This window comes from Xenopus laevis, chromosome 6L (assembly GCF_017654675.1).
Source record: "Xenopus laevis strain J_2021 chromosome 6L, Xenopus_laevis_v10.1, whole genome shotgun sequence".
NCBI classification, from domain to species: Eukaryota; Metazoa; Chordata; class Amphibia; order Anura; family Pipidae; genus Xenopus; species Xenopus laevis.
Window position 1 is genome coordinate 1,012,256 of NC_054381.1, and position 22,927 is coordinate 1,035,182.

The window sequence follows — 22,927 nt, forward strand, 5'->3', positions numbered from 1 at the left end:
TAGTGTGTCTTATGTATACCTCTGTGTATTATATATCTATATATTATGTGTGTGTGGTGTACTGTATACTCTGTGTATTTATATATATTGTTCTGTAGTTATACTCCTGTGTATAGTATATATTGTGTGTCTGCTGTATACTCTGCTGTATATATAAGATATGTGTGTGTCTGTACCTGTATTACTCTGCTGATATATATCTATATATATGTGTGTGTGTTGTACTGTATACTCTGTGTATATTATATATGTGTGCTCTGTACTGTATACTCTGGTATATAGATATATATGGTGTGTGTCTGTACCTGTATTACTCTGTTATATATATATATATGTGTGTCTGTACTGTATACTCTGTGTATATATATATATATATGTGTCTGTACTGTATACTCTGTGTATATATATATATGTGTGTCTGTACTGTATACTCTGTGTATATATATATATATATGTGTCTGTACTGTATACTCTGTGTATATATATATATATATGTGTCTTGTACTGTATTACCTGTTATATATCTAATATGTGTGTGTCTGACTGATATACTCTGTGTATATATATATATGTGTGTGTCTGTACTGTATACTCTGTGTAATATATATATATTGGTGTGTCTGTACTGATACTCTGTGTATACTATATATATTGTGTGTGTCTGTACTGCTGATACTTGTGTATATATATATACTATAATAGTGGTGTACTGTTTACTTATATCTATGATATATATGTGTGTGCCTGTACTGTATACTCTGTGTATATATATATAATATATGTGTCTGTACTGTATACCTCTGTGATATATAATATGTGTGTGTCTGATACTTTTATACTCTGTGTATATATATATATATGTGTGTGTCTGTACTGTATACTCTGTGATTAATATATATAGTGTGTGTCTTACTGTATACTCTGTGTATAATATACATATATATGTGTGTCTGTACTGTATATCTGTGTAATAATATCATATATACTATGTGTGTCTTGTACTGTATACTCTGTGTATTATATATATGTGTGGTCTGTACTGTCTGTATACTCTGTGTATTTATATATATATGTGGTGTCTGTACTGTATACTCTGTGTATATATATATATGTGATGGTCTGTACTGGTTATGTTACTCTGGTATAGTAAGTAATATATATATATGTGTTGTCTGTACTGATACTCGTGTATACCTACGTTATATATATATATTAGTGGGTGTGTCTGTACTGTATACTCTTGTGTACTATATACTATATATGGTGTGTCCTGTACTGTTATACTCTTGTGGTATATATATGATATATGTGTGTGGTCGTGTACTGCTAATAGCTCCTGTGTATTCATATATATATATGTGTGTCTGTACTGTATACTCTGTATATATATATATGTGTGTGTCTGTACTGTATACTCTGTGTATATATATATATATATATATGTGTGTGTACAAGGCCGGGGGTACAGTCTATTACAGTCTCATCCCCCGGGTGTCACTCACACTGGCACTTTGCTGACTTATCTTGTCTATGGGATTATCTATTTATTTATTTATTACTGTCATGTCCAGGGTTAATATTCCCATTCTCTATATTACTGGTATGTCTGTGGACATTGTGTTGCACTGATCTTATTGACATGTCTGCATGTAATGTGCTCATTGTATTCCATTGTTGTACTGATCTTCCTGGCATGTGTAGGGTTAAGGCTTGATATTCTCCTTAGGAGCCGTATTTAGTGGAGAGAGCCCAGCTGATCCATGAATGTAGTGTTGGAGCTGGAAGCTGAGTCTCTCTGTATATATTCTGTGTATTTATCACTTCCCATTAACCCCATATGTAATAAACGCTGCTAAGTTTGCCCAGGAGCAGTAACCGACAGCAACCAATAAGATGCTTGCTTTTTTGCCGGTAAATGCTCCCTATTGATTGGTTGCTATGGGTTACTGCTCCTCCACAAGCTTAGCACCTTATATTATATATTATTAAAAGTCTCTAATGTTCTGACTCCTCCCACTGATTGTCAGCTCTGTAGCCATGTGCCAGTCCAGTTTCTTACTGGTCCCAATACATCTGTCAATATACACAGTTATAAGATATTATATATATAGATAAAGTATATACACAGTTATAAGACACACACAATATATATATATTATATATATATATATAGATAGATACAGTCCTATACACAGTTATAGACATATATATATATATATATAGATACAGTATATACACAGTTATAAGATATATATATATAGGTACAGATACAGTATATACACAGTTATAAGATATATATATATAGGTACAGATACAGTATATAACACAGTTATAAGATATATATATATATATATAGATAGATACAGTATATACACAGTTATAAGACATAGTATATATAGATAAAGTATATACACAGTTATAAGACACACACATATATATATATATATATATATAGATAGATACAGTGTATACACAGTTATAAGATATATATATATAGATAGATAGATAGATAGATAGATAGATAGATACAGTATATACACAGTTATAAGACATATATATATATATAGATACAGTATATAGACAGTTATAAGATATATATATATATAGGTACAGATACAGTATATAGACATGTGCTACTATTTCATTGCCTGCGATTAGGGACAGAGAATGGGGCACCACCAGCCCCCCCCCCCCCCCTGCAGGATTTGAGTGCAATTCCCAGTGTCTGGGGGAGGGGGGTTGTTATTATAATTATTATTATATAGGCACGTGTGTCCCCCATAAAGCTGCCGATATATAAATACAGCTCAGACACAGCTCAGGATCTTCTGAGACAATTTGCGAGTGAGTTCCATGCCTTGCTCTGCATCTGTACACATATAAGCGTTGCTATGGGACAGACGTTAGTAACGGCCAGTGCTCAGTGTAAAGGAGCGGGTCCCAGACACAGGGATGTTTAGTAAATATGTAAGTGCTGATTTGTTACAACTTGATCTCATGGGATTAGAGCAGACTCTGTACTGGGGGGAGACACAGGGGCTGCTGCTTATTCACCCCCACATTCACTGGAATTGGAATTTATAAATAACTGATAAATGGGGAGCAGTTAGCAGCAGAGCTTGCACTTTAATGGGGGTTCACTTTTATGGGCTACCTGCCTCCCCAGCTCTCAGACAGCGAAACCCCCCAAATGCAGCAGGTGATCCCCCCGTTTGGTGCATTAGTGGGAGCTGCCATAGTGAGTGACATTACTATAGATATAGATATATATAGATATAAGTGTGTAACATGGGGACTGTATTTGCTACTGGACATGTGTAGTTATTAGCTCTGGTGCACAATCCTGACTATATCCCAGTTACACACTCGTCACACCGGCCCCAGGGCCACACATCACTTTTACTGGTAACTTGCTGCAACTGTATAAATAACTGACCCCCCCAACTGCTGGGAGAGACTGTGCTACATCCCTCCCTCTATGTCTGCTGTGTAACTGTGTGTGTGTGTAAGTGTGTGTGTGAGTGTGTGTGTCAGGCTTGTGCTGCATGTGTCAGTGTGTGTATATGCGTGTAACTGTGTGTGTGTGTAAGTGAGTGTGTGTAAGTGAGTGTGTGTAAGTGAGTGTGTGTGTCAGTGTGTGTATATGTGTGTAACTGTGTGTGTGTAAGTGAGTGTGTGTAAGTGAGTGTGTGTAAGTGAGTGTGTGTGTCAGTGTGTGTATATGTGTGTAACTGTGTGTGTGTAAGTGAGTGTGTGTAAGTGAGTGTGTGTAAGTGAGTGTGTGTGAGTGAGTGAGTGTCTGAGTAAGTGTAGTGAACTTGAAACAAGAAGACGGCACTTCTGAAATAGGATTTATTGGGGTTACTGCTGTAGAACCTTACGCGTTTCGGGAATGAATCCCTTAATCATAGGGATGTAAGTGTGTGTGTGTGTAAGTGTGTGTGTGAGTGTGTGTGTCAGGCTTGTGCTGCATGTGTGAGTGTGTGTATATGTGTGTAACTGTGTGTGTGTAAGTGAGTGTGTATGAGTGAGTGTGTGTAAGTGTGTGAGTTTGTGTTGTGTAAGTGTGTGTGAATGAGTGTGTGTAACTGTGTGTGTGAGTGTGTGAGTGTGTCAGGCGTGCGTGTGACTAAGGAATGAAGTGTTTATCTTCCCGGCACTTAATGGAAAATCAGTGCGAGACACAAACAGGGGCCCCTGGGAGGGAGTGAGTTATTTACACTTATATATGATCCATCACTTCTACACCTACAACTGTCACACGGGCCCCTCCCAGTCTGCAGCACCGGCCCCTTTGTATTAAACCCAAGTGCCCCACTTGCCCCCATTGCTACACACGAGGCTGAATGTGGCACCAGTAGTCGTGTGATTGTTACACGTGAATGTTTATATGGGACCCCCAGTCATGATATCAGTCACTATTAGACTGAGCTGCGCGGTGCAAGTTCTTCTGATCCAACCAATGAGAGGAAGTGCAGGAGTCACATGTGCTGAATATAATGTAACCAGTGTCGGACTGGGACACCAGGGGCCACCAAAAACCTTAGCCCAGGGGCCACTCTCAGTATTATTATTCCTCCTCTCCTCACACAACCTCTATTCTCCCAGTCTCTTTTCTTTACAGACTATAATCTGTTATTCCATCTATTTAGCCTCTTTGTTCTCATAGAAATAGGGAATGGCCATGAAATAGGCCAAATGTTTATCAACATGAGGGGCCACTGACACCTGGGCCCCCCCAGGGAGTTTTCCTTGTATCCCTGTGGGCCAGTCCAGCACTGAATGTAAGTGATACAAATGTCACATCTACAAACTGATTACATACGACACAACTGTCAGATATGAACACTGCACGTTGTGTCTTTATCCAACAGTGGTGTCACGTGGGCTGCTGGCAGTTTGTATATGTGACACTTGTAGACTCCTGCTCCTCCTCTCATTGCGTCTGGTCTGAAGAACTCGCACTGTGTAGTTCAGTCTTAGGCCCAGATTGTGAGTCAATACAGTCGCTGGTATTTCAGCTACACACAGACCCACACAGCCCAATAGTCACTGTCTGTAACACTCGCTGACTGTCAGTGTTGGTATGTGGCTTATCTACTCAAAACTGTCATTAGACATCTCACCCATGTCCCACTGAACTAGAGAAACAACAACTGACACAGCCCCATGTCTGAGGGGCGACATCTTTACTTAAAGGAACAGTTCAGTGTAAAAATAAAAACTGGGTAAATAAATAGTCTGTGCAAAATAAATAATGTATCTAATATAGTTAGTTAGGCAAAAATGTAATGTATAAAGGCTGGAGTGAGTGGATGTGTAACATAATAGCCAGAACACTACTTCCTGCTTTTCAGCTCTCTTGCTTTCCACTGATTGGTTACCAGGCAGTAACCAATCAGTGACTTGAGGGAAGCACATGGGACATAACTGTTGCTTTTGAATCTGAGCTGAATGCTGAGGATCAATTACAAACTCACTGAACAGTTATGTCCCATGTGGCCCCCCTTATAGTCACTGACTAACTCAGAGTTAGAGAGCTGAAAAGCAGGAAGTAGTGTTCTGGTTATTATGTTACACATCCACTCACTCCAGCCTTTATACATTACATTTTTGCCTCACTAACTATATTAGATACATTATTTATTTTGCACAGACTATTTATTTACCCAGTTTTTATTTTTACACTGAACTGTTCCTTTAAAGTCTTCCATGAAGATTAAAACTGTCTCTTTCCAGGTATCACTTCATGTCTGTCTAGTATTCGGGTAACGGTTAGGGTTGGTGTTAGGGTTAAGGTTATAATTAGGACTAGAATTACATTTAGAATTAGACATAGGGTTTGGGTTATGGTTTGTATTAAGGTTAGAATTAGGGATAGGGTTTGGGTTATGGTTAGGGATAGATTAGGATTAGGGTTAGAATTCGGTTTAGTTTCTATTAATTCAGATCATGAAATGAAATCATTAGGTACAAGACCAGTTTATTGGGGTCAGGTTGCCCCCCAGGATTCTATTGCCCCAATGTGCCCCATACAGTCCCCTAAATCCTCTCTCTTTGTCTCCTCACAGGCCGCAAGTTCATCATCGCCAACGCCCGCGTGGAGAACTGCGCAGTCATTTACTGCAACGATGCATTTTGTACCATGTGCGGTTACACGCGGGCTGAGGTCATGCAGAGGCCGTGCACATGTGACTTCCTGTATGGGCCCCGCACCACCCCCACCTCCACCTCCCAAATTGCACAGGCCCTTGTGGGGTCCGAGGAGCGTAAGGTGGAGATCGCATTTTACCGCAAGGATGGTAAGTGCATGGGCACCCGGGGGATATAGTGGGACATGCTGGTGCTGGGGAAGGAAAGGTTCAAATACTGGGGACTGTCACTATGATAGGCACCACCCCCAGTGTGACAACTGAGTTATCTTTAGGCCCAGGCTGGTGCAGCATCACACAGGGAATTTAAGGGTTAAAGGGATACTGTCATGAGAAAATATATTTTTTTCAGTTAATAGTGTTGCTCCAGCAGAATTCTGCACTGAAATCCATTTCTCAAAAGAGCAAACTGATTTTGTCATATTTAATTTTGAAAACATATTGTTAGTTTCCCAGCTGCCCCCAGGCATGTGACTTGTGCTCTGATAAACTTCAGTCACTCTTTACTGCTGTACTGCAAGTTGGACTGATATCCCCCCCCCCAGCAGCCTAACAACAGAACAATGCGAAGGTAACCAGATAGCAGCTCCCTAACACAAGATAACAGCTGCCTGGTAGATCTAAGAACAGCACTCAATAGTAAAATCCAGGTCCCACTGAGACACATTCAGTTACATTGAGTAGGAGAAACAACAGGCTGCCAGAAAGCAGTTCCATCCTAAAGTGCTGGCTCTTTCTGAAATCACATGACCAGGCAAAATGACCTGAGATGCACCTACACACCAATATTACAACTAAATACACTTGCTGCTTCAGGAATGACATTTTATATTGTACAGTCAATTATTTGCAGTGTAAACAGTGTCATTTAGACATAAAAACTACATCATATAAATCATAACAGAATCCCTTTAATGTCCTTTTAAAGGGGAAGTAGGATCTTATTATTTTTTGGGATTCAAATAGAAGGTTGTGCTTGGCTTTTAATGGGAGGTGCTTTGTTCATGATCAATCAAACGTCAGGGTATTATGTGCAGATTATTCATTGGTGGCGCTGTTGCACTGCTGCGTATGGTGGGATGTGCCTCTGGCAGCAGGTGGGGGGCGGTACTGCAGGTCACAGATTTTGCTCCTCCTTGTTTTGTCTTAAAAGGGCAGAAAGTGTCCTTGTGCTGTTGTGAAACAAACTTGCGGTTGGTCTGTTTCTCCACTGAACACAGTCATTTTGCTATAAATGTCACTGCCAGCAATTGTATTGGCACTTTATATTTGTATGGGAGGGGCCTCTTTCCTCAGGGTCATGTGACCACTTCCTTGTTGGCAAAAAGCTATAGCTCAGCCTTGCTTTATGGCAGGTATTTTACATAATGAGCAGAAATCAGTTGTACAGTGCCGTGGGATATGTTGCCCATTATTAATAGTAATAATAATAATAATATACTCCCAGTAGGTCTCTCCTCTGTGATGTGCAACTACACGTCTCTATGACAATCACGTTTCCAGTAACCTCCACTTGGGCATCTTTATGGGGCATGTCTGGGAGTTGGAGTTGTTATATTGTTCCCTCTTATTGAGAATAAATTACCTGGCAATTCTGTGATTCCTCCAGAAAATGTTCAGTTATGTATTATACAGATGTAACATCATATTCCCTGGCAACGCCGGGCACCTCTGCCAGCAGGTGTATAAATAGCTCCCTAACCTGCCAGTCACACTCCCTTTACCATTCAGTTGCCTAGCAACCAGCAGTTATTATGGTGCAGACACACAATCAGTGGAGCTTGCAATCTAATTGCCTCACACTAACTGCCCCAAGTCAGGTGAATTAGGAGGGGACTGGAATTATCATGGGCACAACATACACATTTGCCTCAGCTGGAAACCCCCACAGTCAGACAGGAATATCAGCTGTCAGGCCTTATTCACCTCCCAGTCTGTAAGGAGATACACTAGAAATGTGACTAGTAAGACCAATTGCAAATGCACATAGTGGCGGCGACAGGGGACAAATTATGTGCAACCCATTAATTCATATATATATATATATATATATATTCCTGCCACTGGGGGTTTGTATGGTTGATGTTTGTTTGCGTCTGCACTTTGAGAAAGGCTAGAGTGCTAGCCGAAACGTTAGTTGTTTTTTGATCCAATTAACACTTGAAAATTTATTTTAAGACCTGTGAGTGCAAGCTTCATCCGTTGCTATACTGTATCTCTAATTATTGGGCTTTTTGCACCCAGGCAAAATCAACCTGTGCTGCCTTCCAGAACCTTATATATATCAACCCTATAGCTACCTCCACCTACCTGCATCTTCACATACTGTTTCTAACATGCTCTAGGGTCTCCATCTTTCCCTACAGTCTCCATCTTCTGCTGTCTCTATCTTGTCCTACTGTCTCCACTCCACCTTGTCCTATTGTCTCCACCTTGTCCTATTGTCTCCATCTTGTCCTACTGTCTCCATCTTGTCCTACTGTCTCCATCTTGTCCTACTGTCTCCATCTTGTCCTACTGTCTCCACCTTGTTTTACTATCTCCATCTTGTCCTACTGTCTCCACCTTGTTTTACTATCTCCATCTTGTCCTACTGTCTTCATTTTGTCCTACTGTCTCCATCTTGTTTTACTGTCTCCATCTTGAACTACTGTCTTCATCTTGTCCTACTGTTTCTATCTTGCCCTACTGTCTCCATCTTGTCCTACTGTCTTCATATTGTTTTACTGTCTCCATCTTGTCCTACTGTCTCCATGTTACCATTCTGTCTCCATCTTGCCCTACTGGCTCTATCTTGTCCTACTGTCTCCATCTTGCCTTACTGTCTCCATCTTGTCCTACTGTCTCCATCTTGTCCTACTGTCTCCATCTTGTCATGCCATCAGGGACAAATGATCATTCTGGACACACAACTAGTGACAATAAAATGCCAGGACTGGATGTAACTCACTGATGACTCAAGTCAGTCTTTGGAAATGGGACCTGTATCTCTCTTCCAGAAATGCTACCCTCCCCCAACTTCTAAAGGTACAGGACTGACCCTTCAGGGCCTGACTTGACACAGATATGTAGGCCGCCCATGCCTTGTGCTATATATAGTTCTGTATACAGACAGGCCCTGGTATATTTATATGGCTGCTGTCTCTTACTAGGAACTGCCTGGTGGCCTCCGATTCCTACAGCCCATTGGGTTCATTATCAGTAATTCCACGTGTCCCTTCTCTCCATAATGTGAATACATCAGTGGGTGGCCCTTTAGGCCGGTGCATTTCCACACAATCAGTTTCCAGTTGATAATGAATCTCAGATACTGATGTAGTAGAACTACAAGAAAGCACAAATGAGATAAAAACTATATAGTGTAGTAGGTTCATACAATTTGTGTAAATTTTCCCCTTCCCACTTCCTCAGGGACACGATTCCTAATACAAAAACTTCTTTTTCCCTACACCCCTACTAAAGTTACGTCCTTACACCTCTACACTGGGTTGTGGCACATACGGGTCTTTATATCGTTTGTGCTTTTAATATGTTACATATGGCAAATTGTTAAGGGTTATATATGCTTTATATGTCTTTCTGTATATATTGTTTTTATATACACATGTTTTTAAATGCACGCAATGTTTGGGTATATTGCACATTAATAATAAAAGTATTTTAAGTGTGTGTTATGTATGTAAAGAATTTTTGAATATCTTTTTATTGGTCATTTTCACACCTCCTTTTGTATCTACACAATTTATATGAACGTACGACATTATATAGTCTTTATGTGATGTGGTTCTACTACGTCTATATAACAGGGGGGAGATGATTGAGCTGCAATTCACTAATTTAATACTGGACATTTGATTGTGAACATCACGGTTTAGAGCTGAACATTCGTTAAACTGATAATGAATATCAGAAGGTTTCGCTTATATTTATAAGAGATTTTACCTCTTTGGTTGGATAAAGGAAAAGTTCATCTTCCTCTTCATTTTTTACGATGATATTTTTATGGGATTGTAGTTTTTTTTTATTGTATTTGTTTTGTTCAGTTTTATTTCAATTATTTGTTCATCAATGTAGCCTGGAATGTTCACTGGTTGCTAAGGCCACTGATCTTAGCAACAGAGTCTTTGCTAGCACGACAGTGAAGAATTCAAGGGGGGGGGGTAAGAGCATGAGCAGAAACATGTGCATTAATAAAATTATATTAAAGGTAGCAATACCCCCACTGTGTGTTGGCTCTTAGCCTGTCCCAGGGTCAGGGGGAAGGACACAATGTTTAGCTTTATGGGCCCCAGCAAGGTGACAGGGGCCACAGCTCACTCTCTGTACAGCCCTGACATTTCTATAGGGAAGGGGTTGGGGATTTGGTGGCTGTGGGAGCAGCACTGGGGGTTGGGGGCTGGGGAGAGATCAGTTCTGTGCAATCCCCCCCCCCCCCCATTGTGTTTATATGGAGCTCGGCATGTAACAAAGTCCAGAGAGTTGGCCCCTTCTCCTGAGGAAATAGCAGCCTGTCAGCTCAGGATTTTATCTTCCACCAGCGGGAACAGCCCAGACCTTTCCCTCCCCTTCTACTAAATAACAGTCACTTCTATGGCTATTGCACCCCAGTGGGCTTTACTAGTGCCTAGCTGGGGGGGGGGGCTCAGTGTAAGGGCAGCAATATCACATACATAACTATATACTAAGGGCAGCAATATCACATACATAAATACTAAGGGCAACAATATCAGCATCATCTGCCGAAATTCCCTACATAGCAGCCCAGTGGGTCCCCCCCCACTCCTGTCTCTGCAGAGGGACCAGTCAGTGTAGAAGAAACCCAGCAGGGCTTAATCAGGCACCAGGCTGGTGGGATTAGTTCACTCTACATGTTCTAATCTGCCGGCAATAAGAGTATTTACTGGATTTATATTATATTAATATTAGAGAAAAAGGTCAATTGCTGCAGAACAATCATTAAGCAGGACAGAGCGACCTTCCTGAAGTTTAGAGAAATGAATGAGGGAAGAGAAAAGCAAAGTTTACATAGCACGGCATACAGGAGTGGAACTGAGGATACCTTCAGTGTCATGGCCTATACGGTGGGAGCAAGAAAGAGAGGAGACTGTAGGGTGGAAGTAAAAAGAAAAAAAGACATAAGGGCTGGAGTAAGAAGAAGAGAAGTCAATAAGGTGGGAGTTGAAAGAAGAAAAGGCAGTAGGGTGGGAGTTGGAAGAAAAGGAGGCAATACAGTGGTAGAAAGAAGAAGAGAAGACACTAGGTTGGCAGTAGGAAGAAGAGAAGACAGTAGGATGGTAGTTGAAAAAGGAGAAGGTAGTATGGTGAAAGTAGGAAGAATAGAAGGCAGTAGGGTGGGAGTTGGAAGAAGAGGAGGCAATATGGTGGTAGAAAGAAGAAGAGAAGACACTAGGGTGGCAGTAGAGAGTATGGCACACACAGGAGTATAGGACATACATTATACAGCAGGAGACAGGGAAATCTCTCAGTCTAATATGTACTACATACAGTGACACAGTGCTGGGGCCCCATTAGTATTTTGTATAAAGTGAGAACAGGTGAACAATGTGGCAGTTTCAGTCTGGGTCTCAGGTAGAACAGTACAGGGGCTTTAGGATATAAACAATAGAGGGGTCTCAGGTAGAACAGTACAGGGGCTTTAGGATATAAACAATAGAGGGGTCTCAGGTAGAACAGTACAGGGGCTTTAGGATAGAAACAATAGAGGGGTCTCAGGTAGAACAGTACAGGGGCTTTAGGATAGAAACAATAGAGGGGTCTCAGGTAGAACAGTACAGGGGCTTTAGGATAGAAACAATAGAGGGGTGTCAGGTTAGAACAGTACAGGGGCTTTAGGATAGAAACAATAGAGGGGTCTCAGGCTAGAACAGTACAGAGCTTTAGGATAGAAACAATAGAGGGGTCTCAGGTAAGAACAGTACAGGGGCTTTAGGATAGAAACAATAGAGGGGTCTCAGGCTAGAACAGTACAGGGGCTTTAGGATAGAAACAATAGAGGGGTCTCAGGTAGAACAGTACAGGGGCTTTAGGATAGAAACAATAGAGGGGTCTCAGGTAGAACAGTACAGGGGCTTTAGGATATAAACAATAGAGGGGTCTCAGGTAGAACAGTACAGGGGCTTTAGGATAGAAACAATAGAGGGGTCTCAGGTAGAACAGTACAGGGCTTTAGGATATAAAACAATACAGGGGTCTCAGGTAGAACAGTACAGGGGCTTTTAGGATATATAAACAATAGAGGGGTCTCAGGTAGAACAGTACAGGGCTTTTAGGATAGAACAATAGAGGGGTCTCAGGTAGAACAGTACAGGGGCTTTAGGATAGAAACAATAGAGGGGTCTCAGGTAGAACAGTACAGGGGCTTTAGGATAGAAACAATAGAGGGGTCTCAGGTAGAACAGTACAGGGGCTTTAGGATATAAACAATAGAGGGGTCTCAGGTTAGACAGTACAGGGGCTTAGGATAGAAACAATAGAGGGGTCTCAGGTTAGAACAGTACAGGGGGCTTTAGGATATAAAAACCAATACAGGTTCAGTAGAACAGTACAGGGCTTTAGGATATAAACATAGAGGGGTCTCAGGTAGAACAGTACAGGGGCTTTAGGATATATAAACAATAGAGGGGTCTCAGGTAGAACAGTACAGGGGCTTTAGGATATAAACAATAGAGGGGTCTCAGGTAGAACAGTACAGGGGCTTTAGGATAGAAACAATAGAGGGTCTCAGGTAGAACAGTACAGGGGCTTTAGGATAGAAACAATAGAGGGTCTCAGGTAGAACAGTACAGGGGCTTTAGGTAGAAACAATAGAGGGTCTCAGGTAGAACAGTACAGGGCTTTAGGATAGAAACAATAGAGGGGTCTCAGGTAGAACAGTACAGGGGCTTTAGGATATAAACAATAGAGGGGTCTCAGGTAGAACAGTACAGGGAATCACAGTCTGCATTTGAGGTTTAAACAATACAGGGGCCATTTAATCTCAGTGCTGATACTCATTAAATGTTACACTGGTAATCAGACACAGCAGACAGACTTTCATGTGGGGGCCACACAAGGGGGGTTGTGGGCCGGATGCAGCCGGTGGGCTGCCAGTTACGCAGCATTTTTGTAGACAATAATTGACAATAGATGGTGTTGGTTTCACTAAAAAATGATCGTTATCTTTAAAAAGGTCCCCTATTTTGGAGCTCCCCATAGATTTGATACTTTCCCAGTGTGTGTCCCAAATGAGGGGTGGGTCCTGCCAGAAGCCATAGTGTAACTATAGAGGGAGCAGACCCTGCAGTTGTGAGGGGACAGGGGGGCTGCTCTCATAATGAACAATTTATGGAGTTGTGAGTGTCAGGGAGGGGCAGGTATAGGGGTTTCTGTCTGCACGGGGCCCCTACAGAATTTTTTTTTTGTGTGTGGGGCTGTTGCCTTTAGTTTCAGCACTGGCCAGAGTAGGAGGGGGAAGAGCCAATCACAACTCTGCTTTCACTCACACGCAGAGAAGCTGCAGTTCCCTATCAGGTCAGCCTAGTCCTTTAATTGGGTAAATCCCTTTGTTATTGAGTTCTGGTGCCGATCCCCAGACAGTGAGACAGTCCCAGAGGCCCCAGCACATGCGCCTCCCTAATCTCCTCTGCCAACAAAGTCTGTTGCTAATTGGCCCATGGGGAGACTTATCAGAGACTGATTATCTGGGGCCCTGGAATGGAGGGGTAGGAGATGTTCCCTGTGTCTGTCACTGAGGTGGAGCTGAGATATTGCACAGACACCCAATGTACCAGCACCAAGGACTCCAGTAACCCATCCCCTGCCACTTAAATGTTGCTGTGCAAGTCATGCCGTGCCTTTAAATATGTGCACCCCACTGGGTGATCTCCTGCCTGTAACTTGTCCCTGTGTGTGAATATTCCATGGAACAGAAATCTGTAGGCTCAGTGGCCCCAACACAATGCAGGGAAATTGTCTGTGTCCTGAGATCCCATTTCCATTATATATCAGCTGAGCCCCCACTGTACCCCAGAGCCTCCCTATACCCAGAGTCCCCACAATACACAACTGGGTATTCAGGAACATTGTGTCTGTGAGATACTGGGAGTCAAATATAATCCAACTGCGGGCGTCTGAAGTCTGGGAGAGGAGGATTATACCAAAATATCCATAAATCAACTTATAACTGTCTGTACCTGTAATATCTGATCCCTCCTGTAACTGTCTGTACCTGTAATATCTGATCCCTCCCCTGTAACTGTCTGTACCTGTAATATCTGATCCCTCCCCTGTAACTGTCTGTACCTGTAATATCTGATCCTCCCCTGTAACTGTCTGTACCTGTAATATCTGATCCCTCCCCTGTAACTGTCTGTACCTGTAATATCTGATCCCTCCCCTGTAACTGTCTGTACCTGTAATATCTGATCCCTCCCCTGTAACTGTCTGTACCTGTAATATCTGATCCCTCCCCTGTAACTGTCTGTACCTGTAATATCTGATCCCTCCCCTGTAACTGTCTGTACCTGTAAATATCTGATCCTCCTGTAACTGTCCTGTACCTGTAATATCTGATCCCTCCCTGTAACTGTCTGTACCTGTAATATCTGATCCCTCCCTGTAACTGTCTGTACCTGTAATATCTGATCCTCCCCTGTAACTGTCTGTACCTGTAATATCTGATCGCTCCCTGTAACTGTCTGTACCTGTAATATCTGATCCCTCCCTACTTGTAACTGTCCCCCTGTAACTCTGTACCTGTAATATCTGATCCGCCTGTAACTGCTGTACCTGTAATATCTGATCCCTCCCCGTACTGTCTGTACCTGAATATCTGATCCCTCCCCTGTAACTGTCTGTTACCTGTAATATCTGATCCTCCTGTTAACTGTCTGTACCTGTATAATCTGATTCCCTCCCTGGAACGTGCTGTACCTGTAATATCTTGATCCCTCCCCGGTAACTGTCTGTACCTGTGAATATCTGATCCCTCCCCTGTAACTGTCTGTACCTGAATATCTGATCCCTCCCCTGTAACTGTCTGTACCTGAATATCTGATCCCTCCCCTGTAACTGGTCTGTACCTTAATATCTGATCCCTCCCCTGTAACTGTCGTACCTGTAATATCTGATCCCTCCCCTGTAACTGTCTGTACCTGTAATATCTATCCCTCCCCTGTAACTGTCTGTACCTGTAATATCTGATCCTCCTGTAACTGTCTGTACCTGTAATATCTGATCCTCCTGTAACTGTCTGTACCTGTAATATCTGATCCCTCCCCTGTAACTGTCTGTACCTGTAATATCTGATCCCTCCCCTGTAACTGTCTGTACCTGTAATATCTGATCCCTCCCCTGTAACTGTCTGTACCTGTAATATCTGATCCCTCCCCTGTAACTGTCTGTACCTGTAATATCTGATCCTCCTCCTGTAACTGTCTGTACCTGTAATATCTGATCCCTCCCCTGTAACTGTCTGTACCTGTAATATCTGATCCTCCTGTAACTGTCTGTACCTGTAATATCTGATCCCTCCCCTGTAACTGTCTGTACCTGTAATATCTGATCCCTCCCCTGTAACTGTCTGTACCTGTAATATCTGATCCCTCCCCTGTAACTGTCTGTACCTGTAATATCTGATCCCTCCCCTGTAACTGTCTGTACCTGTAATATCTGATCCTCCTGTAACTGTCTGTACCTGTAATATCTGATCCTCCCCTCTAACTGTCTGTACCTGTAATATCTGATCCCTCCCCTGTAACTGTCTGTACCTGTAATATCTGATCCCTCCCCTGTAACTGTCTGTACCTGTAATATCTGATCCTCCTGTAACTGTCTGTACCTGTAATATCTGATCCCTCCCCTGTAACTGTCTGTACCTGTAATATCTGATCCCTCCCCTGTAACTGTCTGTACCTGTAATATCTGATCCCTCCCCTGTAACTGTCTGTACCTGTAATATCTGATCTCTCCCCTGTAACTGTCTGTACCTGTAATATCCGATCCTCCTGTAACTGTCTGTACCTGTAATATCTGATCCTCCTGTAACTGTCTGTACCTGTAATATCTGATCCTCCTGTAACTGTCTGTACTGTAATATCTGATCCCTCCCTGTAACTGTCTGTACCTGTAATATCTGATCCTCCTGTAACTGTCTGTACCTGTAATATCTGATACCCTCCCCCTAAACTGTCTGTACCTGTAATATCCGATCTCCTGTAACTGTCGTGTACCTGTAATATATGATCCCTCCCCTGTAACTGTCTGTACCTGTAATATCCGATCCTCCTGTAACTGTCGTGACCTGTAATATCTGATCCCTCCCCTGTAACTGTCTGCTACCTGTAATATCTGATCCCTCCCCTGTAACTGTCTGTACCTGTAATATCTGATCCCTCCCCTGTAACTGTCTTTACCTGTAATATCTGATCCCTCCCCTGTAACTGTCTGTACCTGTAATATCTGATCCCTCCCCTGTAACTGTCTGTACCTGTAATATCTGATCCCTCCCTGTAACTGTCTGTACCTGTAATATCTGATCCTCCTGTAACTGTCTGTACCTGTAATATCTGATCCCTCCCCCTGGTAACTGTCTGTACCTGTAATATCTGATCCTCCTGTAAACTGTCTGTACCTGTAATAATCTGATCCCTCCCCTGTAACTGTCTGTACCGTAATATCTGATCCCTCCCCTGTAACTGTCTGTACCTGTAATATCTGATCCCTCCCCTGTAACTGTCTGTACCTGTAATATCTGATCCTCCTGTAACTGTCTGTACCTGTAATATCTGATCCCTCCCCTGTAACTGTCTGTACCTGTAATATCTGATCCTCCTGTAACTGTCTGTACCTGTAATATCTGATCCCTCCCCTGTAACTGGCTGTACCTGTAATATCTGCATCCTCCTGTAACTGTCTGTACCTGTAATATCTGATCCCTCCCCTGTAACTGTCTGTACCTGTAATATCTGATCCCTCCCCTGTAACTGTCTGTACCTGTAATATCTGATCCCTCCCCTGTAACTGTCTGTACCTGTAATATCTGATCCCTCCCCTGTAACTGTCTGTACCTGTAATATCTGATCTCTCCCCTGTAACTGTCTGTACCTGTAATATCCGATCCTCCTGTAACTGTCTGTACCTGTAATATCTGATCCTCCTGTAACTGTCTGTACCTGTAATATCTGATCCTCCTGTAACTGTCTGTACCTGTAATATCTGATCCCTCCCCTGTAACTGTCTGTACCTGTAATATCTGATCCTCCTGTAACTGTCTGTACCTGTAATATCTGATCCCTCCCCTGTAACTGTCTGTACCTGTAATATCCGATCCTCCTGTAACTGTCTGTACCTGTAATATATGATCCCTCCCCTGTAACTGTCTGTACCTGTAATATCCGATCCTCCTGTAACTGTCTGTACCTGTAATATCTGATCCCTCCCCTGTAACTGTCTGTACCTGTAATATCTGATCCCTCCCCTGTAACTGTCTGTACCTGTAATATCTGATCCCTCCCCTGTAACTGTCTGTACCTGTAATATCTGATCCCTCCCCTGTAACTGTCTGTACCTGTAATATCTGATCCCTCCCCTGTAACTGTCTGTACCTGTAATATCTGATCCCTCCCCTGTAACTGTCTGTACCTGTAATATCTGATCCTCCTGTAACTGTCTGTACCTGTAATATCTGATCCCTCCCCTGTAACTGTCTGTACCTGTAATATCTGATCCTCCTGTAACTGTCTGTACCTGTAATATCTGATCCCTCCCCTGTAACTGTCTGTACCTGTTAATATCTGATCCCTCCCCTGTAACTGTCTGTACCTGTAATATCTGATCCCTCCCCTGTAACTGTCTGTACCTGTAATATCTGATCCCTCCCCTGTAACTGTCTGTACCTGTAATATCTGATCCTCCTGTAACTGTCTGTACCTGTAATATCTGATCCCTCCCCTGTAACTGTCTGTACCTGTAATATCTGATCCTCCTGTAACTGTCTGTACCTGTAATATCTGATCCTCCTGTAACTGTCTGTACCTGTAATATCTGATCCCTCCCCTGTAACTGTCTGTACCTGTAATATCTGATCCCTCCCCTGTAACTGTCTGTACCTGTAATATCTGATCCTCCTGTAACTGTCTGTACCTGTAATATCTGATCCCTCCCCTGTAACTGTCTGTACCTGTAATATCTGATCCTCCTGTAACTGTCTGTACCTGTAATATCTGATCCCTCCCCTGTAACTGTCTGTACCTGTAATATCTGATCCTCCTGTAACTGTCTGTACCTGTAATATCTGATCCCTCCCCTGTAACTGTCTGTACCTGTAATATCTGATCCTCCTGTAACTGTCTGTACCTGTAATATCTGATCCCTCCTTCTCACTGTTATCACACAGAACTACCCTTTCCCACCAGACCTGTCAGTTACCATTGGGGGGGGGGTACCTTACAGCTCTAATTGTCCCCTCCAGCACCTACACCTCCTCCAGCCTCACAACACCCAGTTACATACAAGGGGGTATCTAGACAAGTAGAAGCACAATGTCCCTCCTGTATTATACCGTAGGGACCCAGAAATAACCATAATACACCTGGGCCAATGGGAAAAGCTTCCTCTCACAGGACAAAGTTCACATCACATGATAAAGTGGGGTGATTATGTGTTGAGAGGGTCCCCATAATTACCCAGTCACTGCCAACAATGTACCTGCTGTGTGTAAGTGTCAGTATCAGAGGCACCAGACTGGCAGGAGCTGACAGTTTCTATACAGGGAGGGCACATAGTATAGTACAGGTGTATGCTGCAGTACTGCCCTCTAGTGGTCACTTTCTTCTCTGCAGTAACATTATTATAAGATGAGTGGCACTCACATAATGAGCAGTCACTCACCCTCTTACTCTAGAAATTCATGTACCACCATGTGTGAGACCAGGGAATTCTCTGAGCCCAATCTTGTGTTGGCAGATATACAATGGTTGAGTTTGTGCTGGGGAAATAACAGCAATGATTCCCTTATTACTCAGGGTGGAACCAGCCATAATGTTTACTTGTCATCAAATGGGATCTAATGGGTTAGTGAATACATTTCTTTGATGTTGCAATAAAGTGACTGATGTTTTTTTTCCACCTATACCTGAGTGTATTTTATGCAACTGAGCTACAAAGAATAGCCCAGACCACTGCAGAATCTCAGTATTATTGTTTTATTTATGATTTGGCCACACGGTGGCCCTGTGTGACTTATTACAGCTGCAGCCCCCACTGGTATTTATATCAGCTGCGCTACTGACAATGGCCACAAGGGGCTCTGTAGGACTTATAGGGGATCCTATGACAGGGATGGATAATTTTATATCAGCTGCGATACTACAAGTGTCCCCTGGGGGCTCTGTGTGACTGTGATACTCTGCATTTATTTCTATAACACAACTGGTGCAGTGCCTCAGGTGCAATAACAGAGCTGCCAGGGATTGGAAATAAATACATTGATAAATAAATACATAGATAAATAGATAGATAAATAGATAAATAAATACATAAATAAGTAAATAAGTAAATAGATAAATAAATACATAGATACATAAATAAATAGATAAATAAATAAATAGATAAATAAATAAATACATAGATAAATCAATAGATAAATAAATAAATATATGAATAAATAAATAGATAGATAAGTAAATAGATAAATAAATACATAGATACATAAATAAATAGATAGATAAATAAATAGATAAATAAATAAATAGATAAATAAATAAATACATAGATAAATAAATAAATATATGAATAAATAGATAGATAAATAAACAGATAAATAAATAGAGATAGAGAGAGAGAGAGATAGATAGATAGATAGATAGATAGATAGATATAGATAGATAGATATAGATAGATAGATATAGATAGATAGATAGAGATAGATAGATAGATAGATAGAGATAAATAAATAAATATATAGATAGATAGATAGATGATAGATAGATAGAGAGAGAGAGAGAGAGAGAGAGAGAGAGAGATAAATGATAGATAGAAGGATGGATAGATAATAGATAGATAGATAGAGATAAATAAATAAATAGATAGAGAGGTAACTGATATATAGGAGGGTTATAGTTGTGCAGAAGCTGAGGGGCAGTTCCTTATGGTGGGATTCAGGGATATGGAGGGGAGGGGGCAGGAGGAGATTGAGGTGGGAGATGCCGGGGGTACAGGCATAAAGGGTTAACAACAGACATTGAGTCCATGGGAGTTGGATGGAAGGTACAATGATAAACCTGTGTCACATGGGGGGGTGTATGTGGGGCCTCACTGCTCCTCCCATATTGGCCCCCACTGTATGAGATCCTTGGCCCCTCCAGTAAGAGCTGTTCTACATATAGAAGTGGCCCCTGTTTATTTCTCTCTGCCCCCCTACACACAATAAGCCTTGGGCTTGAATGGTCCCGACCCCCCTGCTGCCCCCGTTAGCTCAGGTGGTCCCGGGCTGTGCTGGGTGGGCAGTGGCAATAGAGGGAGATTTCTAGTCAGTAGCCGAGGGCACAGGCTGGGAGTTGGCAGCGGAACAGAAGCCGAGCTGTGAATATTACGTCACTCTGCGGGTATAAAACAAACACATGGAAATATCACTGCAGGGCCCCCCCTCTACCCATATGGCTGCCCCCCAGACTGGCACACTGACGATGTAAGGGGAAGTATTCCTGCTACTCTCACATTTATTATAGGGAACCCAGTGAGTGGCACCGTCTGGCCAACTCATACCCACGGCTCTGCCCCACATGCCACTCCTGCCCTGTATACCCACTTTATTAACCCTTATCTATCCCTGCTGAGGTCTCACAGCCACCAATCACACAGCCCTGTGCCCAATGAATGAGCAGGAGCTTTGCACCAGGGCACTGGGAGATTTACACACTGGCTCAGAGTTGGCACCAAATGGGCAAACGTTATCTCATGTTCTTCTCTGTGTTTCTGGCCGGGCAGAGAGTGGGAATATCATTCACTCCTGCTATTGTGACAGTGTTTTATATCGTGAATAAAGTTCCCCCTCTTGTAAAATATAAGGATATTATAAGTTTTATAAGTGTTTTTATACAGGTCATGGAACTCAGAGGGAACTTCTAATATCCTTATATTTTCCAACAGGGGGTACTTTATTATAATACACAAATTGCAGTGAGTCATGTGACAGAAATGACATCAGAAATCACCGTTTATAAGGATATCATTTACAAAATATTGATGGCTTTTGTGTATTTATAGATACAGTATATATATAAGTATTCCCGGGGTGCACATAAGGTGTTAGAGCCCCCATCTTGGGTGATTATAGATCTAGGGACAGTGCAGAAGGTCCCAGGACTCTCGTTAGTGGAAAACTGGGCATGGAGGGAGCGTCTGGCAACTCTCAGGGGATTTCGGCTCATTAAGCAGCATGTGGGCAGGATTAGCCTGTAGATGAACTAATCCTCTCAGCCGCAGCTCATCCCTGGATTATATCCGTGTGTCGTAGTGTAAATGCCCCGGGTGTGATATTCTGGTGCACAGGGCACTGCGTGTGTATACTGGGTGTTTATAAAAGTGGCACATTTACACTAATAGATTTTAACCATTTTGGAGCTGGACAGGATTGTGATCTGGCTGTAACAGCCAATGAAATGAAAGGCTCCATTAGAACCATCCCTAGTGGCTATGAACTAGGCGACAATCAGAATGTGTGTCCCATATCCAACTGGGGGGTCTGGGGAAGAGACCAGAGTCACAAGGCACAGACACAGAGAGTGCACTACTCAGTAGAGACCTTCTAGTGGATCATTGTGAGAGACATGACCACTTGTGACTGGCATGTAACCCAAATGTACCCCGTGTCCTGACCATGCCACTGTCTCATCATCTTCTCACTCCTTCCCATACCTCCATCCACTTCCTTCTACCACACATCCATTGCCTTTTATCATCCATCCATTCATTCTCTTCTACTGCCCATCCATTCCCTTCTACTGCTCATCCATTCCCTTTTATTGCCCATCTATTCCATTCTACTGCCCATCCATTCCCTTATACCACCCATAACATCCATCCATTCTACCATCCATACCATCCATCCATTTCCTTCTACAACACATCAATTCCCTTCTACCACCAATTCACTTCCTTCTACCACAGATCCATTCCCTTATACCACCCATCCATTCCCTTCTACCACCCATCCATTCCCTTCTACCACCCATCCATACCCTTCTACTGCCCATCCATTCGCTTCTACTGCCCATCCATTCCTTTCTACCAACCATCCATTCCCTTCTACCACCCATCCATTCCCTTCTACCACCCATCCATTCCCTTCTACCACCCATCCATTTCCTTCTACCGTACATTCATTTCCTTCTACCGTACATTCATTCCCTTCCACTGCCCATCCATTCCTTTTTATTGCCCATCCATTCCCGTCTACCACCCATCCATTCATTTCTACCACCCACCTATTTCCTTCTACTGCACATCCATTCCCTTTTATTGCCCATCCATTCTCTTCTACTGCCCATCCATTTCCTATGTTTCTTTCTACTGCCCATCAATGACCTTGTACTGCTTATACCCCCTCACCCCGTTCTGCTTATCTCCCCAGTAATGTATTTGCCTTTGTGGCACAGTCCAGTGACCCCTGACCAGAGCATGTGGCTGGTGTTGTACTGGGTGGGAGGAGTCTCCTATTCATTATATTATATAATATACTATATTGGTTGCACCCAGGAATGGCAGTGATGTCACTG

At 42.5% G+C, this 22,927-nt stretch overlaps 1 protein-coding gene across 2 annotated transcripts in view; it reads left to right on the plus strand.

Moving 5' to 3' along the window:
* LOC108704616 (potassium voltage-gated channel subfamily H member 2) overlaps positions 1-22,927 on the plus strand; it is an 83,627-nt gene that overhangs the window by 7,818 nt on the left and 52,882 nt on the right. For both annotated transcript variants that reach the window (XM_041566798.1, XM_041566799.1), the window contains exon 3: positions 6,072-6,302. In XM_041566798.1, the coding sequence (XP_041422732.1) occupies positions 6,072-6,302 (231 nt within the window). The remainder of the gene's footprint in view (positions 1-6,071; positions 6,303-22,927) is intronic.